This window comes from Myotis lucifugus, unplaced genomic scaffold, assembly GCF_000147115.1.
Source record: "Myotis lucifugus unplaced genomic scaffold, Myoluc2.0 scaffold_221, whole genome shotgun sequence".
NCBI classification, from domain to species: domain Eukaryota; kingdom Metazoa; phylum Chordata; class Mammalia; order Chiroptera; family Vespertilionidae; genus Myotis; species Myotis lucifugus.
In genome coordinates this window covers 1,783,271-1,793,104 of record NW_005871269.1, presented here as the reverse complement: position 1 = coordinate 1,793,104, position 9,834 = coordinate 1,783,271, and the positions used below count along the sequence as shown (strand labels likewise).

The 9,834-nt window shown below is 46.0% G+C and overlaps 1 protein-coding gene and 1 pseudogene across 3 annotated transcripts in view; both read right to left on the bottom strand.

Moving 5' to 3' along the window:
- LOC102442483 lies at positions 1–858 on the bottom strand (annotated as a pseudogene). Its single transcript, XR_001350112.2, has one exon. The product of XR_001350112.2 is annotated as a translationally-controlled tumor protein pseudogene (transcript).
- Positions 859–897: 39 nt separating this feature from the next.
- MTAP (methylthioadenosine phosphorylase) overlaps positions 898–9,834 on the bottom strand; it is a 48,708-nt gene continuing 39,771 nt past the window's right edge. For both annotated transcript variants that reach the window (XM_006098120.3, XM_014463774.2), the window contains 2 exons: positions 6,556–6,678; positions 898–1,354 (listed from right to left, as the gene is read on the bottom strand). In XM_006098120.3, coding sequence (XP_006098182.1) covers positions 1,316–1,354; positions 6,556–6,678 — 162 coding nt within the window. In that variant the 3' untranslated portion in view covers positions 898–1,315. The remainder of the gene's footprint in view (positions 1,355–6,555; positions 6,679–9,834) is intronic.

The window sequence follows — 9,834 nt, the reverse complement described above, 5'->3', positions numbered from 1 at the left end:
TTTTTTTTTTTTGAATTTAAATGCATTTTATTTTTAGACAACCTACATGACATCTTTTCTTAAAAACAATGCCTCCGCTCCAAATGAATCAAGGTCAAAATAAATGAAGAGCTCAAGATAACATCAGTCCCATTTGTCCTAGTCTTGGTGTGTGGATGAAAAGCAGCAGCCAGTTACGATGACAGGTGATGGAGCCAAACTGCCCAATTTGTTAACCTTTTTCCATTTCTAAACCATCCTTAAAGAAAATCATATATGGGGTCACACCATCCTCACGGTAGTCCAGCAGAGCAACCATGCCATCTGGATTCATGTTTTCACCAATGAAGAACTGGTAGTTTTTGAAATTGGCAAGGATGTGCTTGATTTGTTCTGCAGCCCCTGTCATAAAAGGCTTTACTCTTTCTGGTCTCTGTTCTCCAAGCTTCCCTTTGATTGATTTCATGTCATCTTTGATGTACTTCTTGTAGGCTTCTTTTGTGAAGCTGGTTTCCTGCAAGTGATGGTTCATGACAATGTCAACACCAGTGACTACTGTGCTTTCGGTACCTTCGCCCTCAGGGCCTTCAGAGGAGGCATTTCCACCAATAAGCGAGTCATCAATGTTACCCTCTGTCCTACTGACCATCTTCCCCTCTACCTCCAGGCATAGCCCGTCCGCGATCTCCCGGATCTTGTAGATGTCGGAGAACATCTCATCATGGCTGATGAGGTCCCGGTAGATGATCATGATGGCGGCTGGAAGGAGACGGAGGCGCTGCCTGAGCAGGAGCACGGAGCTCGGCGTGAGCGTGGTGCAGCCGGAGCGGCGCTCGGGGGGAGGGGGGAGCGGGCCGAAAAGCTCTAATTTTTTAAAGATGAATTTTTAAAGATAAAAGGAGCAGAGTAACCAGCAAAAAGGGTGTTAAGTGTTTTTAAGCCTTTTGGTACATTTACCAAACCACTCTCCAGAAAGACTGTAGACATTTACAGTGCCACCAATAAATAGTCCAAGTCCCATTTTGTCTTCATATCCTTGGCAACATAAGAAACTGCACCTCCCACCTGTTACTGTTATGAATTTAATGGGGGAAGGGTGAATGGTATCTTCTTGTCTTTTCTCTACAGGTTAGGAATTTTCACATGTTTACTGGTCATTTGCTTCCCTGTTTTTTGGAGCAGTCCATGTTTTTCGGAAGGCATCTTTCACACGGGCATGGTCTTAGCACATGTTCTTCCTTAGCGGGCAAGGGCACGAAAGCTTTTCAGATTAAGCAAGAATTCCCCATATGACTAGAATTAGAAAGTCTTATCTTCTGGGAAGTCATGCTATATTTTAATGTCTTGGTAATAAAACAGAGAACTGGGCCATATTCTGAAAGGAAAAAAGTAGGCACAGATTATAATTAACCAAGCACTTACTGGTTTTTATGTATGATTTTACTGGAATGCTGTTAAAAACCGTATTTTGATTTTAGAGTGTAAACTCATGAGACATACACTTTTAATAAATTCTCCAGGAAATTTGCACGTTCATCAAAGTAGAAATCACTAACCAGATGTGGGATTTCTGCAGAGCTCCTAACCCAGTGGTTCTCAACCTTCCTAAGGCTGCGACCCTTTAATACAGTTCCTCATGTTGTGGTGACCCCCAATTTCATTGTTACAAATTGAACATAATTAAAGCATAGTGATTAATCACAAAAACAATATGTAATTATATATGTGTTTTCCGATGGTCTTAGGCGACCCCTGTGAAAGGGTCGTTCAACCCCCAAAGGGGTCGCGACCCACAGGTTGAGAACCGCTGGACCTAACCAATTCCTTACTCTCCCTTCCTGTGAGCGAGGCTCATGATGCTTGTCTCAGAGGACTGCTCGGATTCTCACCATCTCCATCCCTTACATATCCACTAGGACACATTTACACATCAGCCCCAGGCTGGATTTTTGTTTATGCAACCTCCATTTTTCACCTTATCCCACTGAAAAAAAATCATTCAAATTTTAATGTCACGATCTCCAAAGAGAATAGGATCTTCTTCATGATAGTAAGTCTAATTGTATCGTTGCAAACCACGATTTGACATACAGTGGGCACTCAGTGTTTCTGAAACTAATTAGTGAATGATATACATTTCAGTGCTGAGAGAGCTGAGAAGAAGGAATAATTGTAAGGTGATCCTTAGTGCTATAGAACGAAGGCCTTGATTCTTCACTTTCTCTCTTTAGGTTACATATTCCTTTGAGAATCTGATGAAAGCTACATACACCCTCTTTAGAAAGGTATAGATAGGACACTACACACCGCTGTAACCGGTTTGGCTCAGTGGATAGAGCGTCAGCCTGCGGACTGAAAGGTCCCAGGTTCGATTCCGGTCAAGGGCATGTACCTTGTTTGCTGGCACATCCCCAGTGGGAGTGTGCAGGAGGCAGCTGATCGATGTTTCTCATCGATGTTTCTAACTCTCTCTCTCCCTTCCTCTCTGTAAAAAAATCAATAGAATATATTTTTTTAAAAAAGAATACTACAAACCAATTTTACACACAATTTCAGAAGCTTCAGAGGGGAGGAAAACACTGATTTCTAACATCTGGCATTTTGACTTATAAATGAAGTGGAAATATTAAATTTATTGTTTGACAAGTCATCTAAGTTCAAGAGATTAGTCAAATTGGGACAGTTGAGAAAAACCAAAACCCACCACATCTTAAGATGCAGGGAAAAAATAGCAGTATGAGTCACAGTTCCAAGAAGTCAAGGTGGGCTTGCTTAACCATGCTTGCGCTGTGATGCGTTATTGCATTATTAGAGGCTAAGTGCACGAAATTTGTGCACTGGTGGGGGAGGGGTGGGGGTGGGGAGGTCCCTCAGCCTAGCCTGTGCCCTCTTGCAGTCCCGGACCCCTCGGGGGATGTCAAACTGCCGGCTTGTGGCTGGATGGCCTTCTGCTGCTGCATAGTCTGCTGCTTGAGCTTCAGCAGCTGGTGCACATACACAGGCTGGGCCACCAGCCTGTCCTGTGAACACCATCAAGTGGGTGAGTCAAGCGCAGTGGCAGGCTCACCTGAGTTCCCTGAGTCAGAGATGTTCAGACTAACTGCCTTCTGCAGAGAACGTCACCAGGATCAGGTCTAAGATGGCAGTCAGACATTCCTCTCGCAGTCCGGGACCCCTTGGGGGATGTAGCAGTGTGCCAAGCAGCAGGAAGCCAGGGAGGAGCCCGAATCAAGGCTGGGTGCCACACCGCTCGCACTCATCCTGGCCTACTGCCACCGCCTGGTAGTGCTGCCATGGAGTCAGGAGAGGCTCCCACCATGGCAGCTGCACTTGCCAGCAATGAGACCGACTTCTGGCTGCACTGGAGGCAGCTCCTGCGTTCAGCGGCTGCCCCCGGGTGGTCAGTGTGCATCATAGTGGCTGGTCGTTCTGCCGTAAAAGTCACTTAGGCTTTTATATATATAGATGCACATTACACTCAGGCAAGTGTAACCGTTTCTAAACTGACATTCTCCAATTCTTATTATTTCCAATTCTTATTATTTTCTAGTCCTCTTGTCTTCAATAAGGGCTTTTATATTTCAACTAGAGGCCCGGTGCACAAAAATTTGTGCACTTGGGCTCAGCCCGGCCTATGCCCTCTCGCAGTCTGGGACCCCTCGGAGGATGTCCACCTGCTGGCTTAGGCCTGCTCCCTGGGGGATTGGGCCTAAGCTGGCAGTCAGACATCCCTCTGGCAGCCCGGCAGCCCTCGGGCGATGTCCACTTACCAGCAGGGAGCAGACCTAAGCTTTAGTCGGACATCCTTAGTGCTGCTGAGGAGGTGGGAGAGGCTCCCACCACCACCGCTGTGCTGGCAGCCATCAGCCTGGCTTGCGGAGCTCCCCCTGTGGGAGTGCACTGACCACCAGGGGACAGTTCCTGCATTGAGCTTCTGCCCCGTTAGTCAGTGTGTCACAGTGACCAGTCATTCTGCTGTTAGGGTCAATTTGCAGGTTACCCTTTTATTATATAGAATAGAGGCCTGGTGCACGGGTGGGGGCCGGCTGGTTTGCCCTGAAGAGTGTCCCGGATCAGGGTGGGGGTCCTGCTGGTGTGCCTGGCCAGCCTGGGTGAGGGGCTAATGGCTCTTTGCAGGCTGGTCACACTCCCTTCAGGGTGGGGGTCCCCACTGGGGTGCCTGGCCAGCCTGGGTGAGGGGTTGAGAGCCGTTTTCAGGCTGGCCAAGCCCCTGGCGATGGAAGCTCCCAGCCTCTTTTTTTTATTCTGGGATTTATTTGCCTTCTATAATTGAAACTTTGTAACCTTGAGTGGAGCTCAGAGCCAGGCCGGGCGGGAAGCTTGGCTTCCTCCATCACCAGGGGCAACCCAAACCTCCTGCTCGCTCCAGCTCTGTGGCCACAGCCGGCTGAAAGCCGGTATCTGGGATTTAGTTATCTTCTATAACTGAAACTTTGTTGCCTTGAGTGGAGCTCAGAGCCGGCTGCGGCAGGTGGGAAGCTTGGCTTCCTCCATCGCTGGGGCAAGCAAGCCTCCTGCTTGCTCCAGCTCCGTGGCTGCTGGCCGCCATCTTGGTTGGGTTAATTTGCATATAGTCACTGATTGGCTGGTGGGCATGGCTTAAGGCATAGCAAAGGTATGGTCAATTTGCATGTTTGTCTTTTATTAGTGTAGACTAGAGGCCTGGTGCACGAAATTCGTGCATGGGACGGGTGTCTCCCTCAGCTGGGCCTGCATCCTCTTGCAATCTGGGACCACTGGCTCTTAACCACTCGCCTGCCTGCCTGCCCGATCGCCCCTAACTGCTCGCCTGCCTACCTCAACGCCCCTAACCACTCTGCCTACCTGCCTGATCGCCCCTAACTGCTCGCCTGCCTACCTCAATGCCCCTAACCACTCTGCCTGCCTGATCACCCCTAACTGCTCGCCTGCCTGCCTGATTGTCCCTAACCGCCTCTGCCTCTGCCCCCGTGGCTATGTCCAGAAGGTCGTTGGCTGTCCAGTCTACTTAGCATATGATGCTTTTATTATTATAGATATGATAAAATACTTCATGGAGGAAAGGGATTATCATTTATTCATTAAAGAACATTTATTTCCTAGGTATACAGGTTGAAACCAACTGATGTTTCTCGTTCCTTATGGACTTAAAAGTCTAGTAGGAAAGATAGATTACAAATCCCATATTCTTGACTTTGCCAGTCCTAAAGGCACCTTAGTTATACTAGTGTGCAGGAGCCTGCTCATACCAGCTTACGAGACCCATCTACGTGTATCCTGTTCAGCTTATCAGTGGCTTCATGTTGGTAGCTTAAAGTCAGCTATACTGGAGCATTTACACCACATACACTGGCAAACAGTATAAATCATGACTTCCCCACACCCAGGGGTTATCAATCATTCACTACCATATTGCATCCTCATCACACTAAAATTATGGCTCTCGTTCCAGGGCTCCTCAATGGTAATTGGGGTAGGGAGGGCTTATATCAACCTTTCAAATCCTTTCTCAACTACAGGCATAAGGCCTAAGTATATAGGTGTGTCCTAGGAGACCTCAGAACATACTGGCTACCCTCTTTGGATATTAGGTGAATGTAAAATCTGATCAGTTTGAGGCAACTCCTTATCTAATATGGTTAATCTAGAGTCACAACATGTCCAAATAAAAATCATACATGTCTGAGTGTAGCAGTCAGTTTAAATTACAGGGTGGGACAAAGTAGGCTTACAGTTGTGAGTATGCAAAACAGAGTTTATTCTTGTACTATTACTAATTATTTCCTTATTTTCCAACTGAGCAACTGTAAGACTATTTTTGCCCCACTCTGTATATTCGGGGAGTTAATACTAGAGTTGAAAAGTTACCGCCTGATTGGCATGGATCAGTGGTTGAGCACCAACCTATAAAACAGGAGGCCACGGTTTGATTGCCAGTCAGGGCACATGCCCAGGTTGTGGGCTCAATCCCCAGAAGGGGGCATGTAGGAGGCAGCTGATCAATGATTCTCTCTCATCATTGATATTTCTATCTCTTTCTCCCTCTCTCTTCCTCTCTGAAACCAATAAAAATAAAAAAAATAAAAAGTTACCAACCTGCAACCCACCCGATGTTTATCACTAATGACTCTTAGTTAGATGCAACATGAAGAGTAAGCAGATATTCCCCGGCACCATTTTGTTACTGCTCTGTCAGTTTTAGCTTAAAAGGCTGCAACCACTCTGCATGGATCTGCCAAAGAAAAAACAACTTTTTTGGCTACGTAGGCCACGTGAAGAGCCAGTGCTATCCATCTTGTGAAGTAGGACTTAAGAGATACGCTGCAGGGCAGAACCGTGTCAAGAATCTGGCGGACTCTCCCCACCTCACCTTCCAATGGTCTTGCATTACCAGCCAGCTCTAACTACCCAATATCACAAATGGTTACTAAGGAAGGAAATGGAATGAAAACTTGCAGAAAACATCCAGGCTAGTATAAAACACAGGAGGAGATGCACCAAGGGTGAGATGCACATAATAGGAAAGGCAGCTGAGGATGTGGAAGTGTCTGCTTGCAGATGGCTCGGGATACTTACCTTCAGGTTATGGAGGGTTTCTGACCATTCCATGGAACCTATCTGAGGTATGGTCGTGAGGAGCAAACTTTTGGCTTTGTTGGCATTTTCTTTCAGGGTCTTTAAAACCCGGTCCACCGAAACCTAGGGAAACAGCAGCACAGGATGTTTCCAGCAATTAAAAAATCACACTACTTTTTGTGGAACATTTCCCTAAGTTCCTTCCCGATCTGTGAATTCAGTTGACTCTAGTTTCAACCCCAGCCCAAGTTTTGCATTTATCAAAATGGTCTTGGTCCCATGGGGGAGGTCTTAGAGAAAACAAACACCTTTGAAAAGTACCGTTTGCAACATGATTTCTAAGAAACTCTCTCCAGAGGTGTGATGTGTTAGCGGCTCTAGAAAGCTGTGGCTACTCTTCCCAGGTCCAATGAATGGATCCCAGTCATGAAACTGTTGCTACACTGGATCACCAACCAGTCCAAAAAGAAACATTTCTTGAGAGAAGTCTTCCAGCTCATAAAGAAAAATGATGAAATCAGAATATCATTATTTTCTTTTAACAGCTCCCAATGAATTAATGGATGGGCTGCTAACATCACACACACAACCCAAACCAAACAAACAACCCACTCTTCTGATGAAAAAACTAAACGCTCCGTAGGATACCTGAATCTGCACAAGTCTAGATCCATCTACCAATTTACATAAAATACAGAGGACAGAGAATCTGGTTAAACTACCCTGAGGAGATGATTTCAACAATTCAGACTGTGGGAAAGTACAGGTCAAATCACTTGGTTTCTTTTTAGAAAACTTGGAAGAAGAAATCATCTGAGATAACTGGAAACTCAAACTTTGCCTGGGAATGATAAGGCATTATGGCTGGAATGTGACAAGGACAAGGTGGCTCGGTTAGACATATCCTAACATGTTGATGGACAAAGCTATGGATCAAAGTACAGATGAAATATGAGTGGCTATAAGTTGATGTGATAATGGTTGACGTTGGATTCACAGAAACCCATAGTATTGTCTGCTTTTGTACGTAACTAAGTTTCCTGGAGTATAAAGTCCAGACCCCTCCCACAAACACCAGGAAGTGGTTAGACAAAACGATCAGTACCGCAGCGGAGGGAGTCCCATTACTGTGGGAACACAGAGCAGTGACCAGCTGGGTGCCTGTCAGGCCAACATACGGGCACAGTTCAAGTGGATCCTTGAAATGCAGGGTCATAAAGCGTGCAAGAGGTTTCCCTTACATTTACTCTTGTCCTTACACTTCCTGTGACTGGTATTTCTATGTAGACTGACTTCTGTTCTCTTTGGTCCTGCTATTGGGCTCCACCCAAAATGCCTCCCTATTCACCTCCTCACGATCAAATCTAACCCTCTGTTGGAGGACCAGCTCAATTCTCAAGTTTCCTTCACAAATTTTTTGTAGTCTTTCTACCCCCACTGCCATCACTGCTACTATCTGGTGACCAACCTCCTAGGAGCCAGCATTCAACTAGTTGCTCTACACATTCCGTTAGGCTCAATTCTCCCAGTAATCTAGCAAGATCAGAAGTGTAACTGAACAACTCACGCCCCTCACCCTGAAGCCCTGGCTCCATCCTGCAGAAGAGTAACTTGTTAAATTACAGGCCTGGCATCACAAGTACTTGGAGGAACAGGAATTTGAAGGTGGCGTGGCAACTCTAAAACCGTTTGATCATGCCAGGCTGCACATCTGGTGTGAAGCACAACACACACAGCTGGCTGGCTGAGATGATGCTATCTGTCATATATTCGTGTGGCACTTCACATTATTTGCCTTCATGACTTACCACTTACACAAACCTAGCTTCTCTACTTTTAATTGAAGTAGTTCCAACTGACTGCTTTCCCAACCTCACGGGGTCGACTGTAGGAAAGCACCGTTAGCTCTGCAGAGAGGTATGTTCCTGGATCAAGCAGAAAGCCACAGGCAGGCAACAATGCGTCCTCAGGGAGTGGCAGACACTGACGTCTTCTATTCATTGGGAGCAGCTTCCTAACACCGTGAGGCCAAGCAGTTCCCTTTGATGAGAGGGATTGTGCTGCAGCAGGATTTACAAATCTCTTACATTAAAAAGCATCCTTGCCCTGACTGGTTTGGCTCAGTGAATAGAGCGTCGGCCTGCGGACTCAAGGGTCCCAGGTTCGATTCCGGTCAAGGGCATGTACCTTGGTTGCGGGCACATCCCCAGTAGGGGGTGTGCAGGAGGCAACTGATCGATGTTTCTCTCTCATTGATGTTTCTGGCTCTCTATCTCTCTCCCTTCCTCTCTGTAAAAAAATCAATAAAATATATTAAAAAAAAAAAAAGCATCCTCGTGGTTAATTACACTGAAGAGTCAGGATAAGGCATCATGCAAGACACCGAACCTGTGTTCATCTATGTCCCAAAATCCAAGTAAATGAACAGATAGAGAGCAAGAATATTCCTGTTTTACAGGAAACTGGTGAAACAAGCAGCCCTGAGATGGTGGGGAGGGGCCCCCTGCAGTAGATGTCACCTGTCCTACATGTGCTCAGAGCAGCCACCCCTACACATTTTTACTTCAAAATTCCTTGACTGGCCTGGTCAGTGTGGCTCACTGGTTTAGCACCAACCCATGAACCAGGAGGTCATGATTCAATTCCTGGTCAGGGCACATGCTTGATCCCCAGTGGGAGGTGTGCAGGAGGCAGCTGATCAGTGATTCTCTCTCATCATTGATGCTTCTATCTCTTCCTTCCCCTTCCTCTCTGAAATCAATAAACACATATGACTGTAGTTCTGTCCCTTTCTCTGTTTTAAAATAAATGATCCAGTTTCTTTTAGTGAAATGCAAGGGATGAAGAGAGAAAAATATTAGGTTAAAAGAGACTCTGAATAGTTGAAAATGATGAGACAAGAGGGAAAAATTGAACAATCTAAATACTTGAGTATATTAAGAAATTAATATCAATATGTTTTGTACATTAATGGTCCTGTGGCTATTTTTTACTATTTCATTTTTTATAAAAGAGGCCCTCAGCCAGGCTAGTATGGCTCAGTGGTTGAATGTCGACCCATGAACCAAGAGGTCACTGGTTTGATTCCTGGACAGGGCACATGCCTGGGTTGTGGGTTTGATCCCTGAGGTGGGGGGACATGCAAGAGGCAACCAATCAATGTTTCTCTCTCATCGATGTTTCTATCTCTCTATCCCTCTCCCCTCCTCTCTCTAAAATCAATACACACACACACACACACACACACACACACACAAAGAAATATCACTCCACCATGCA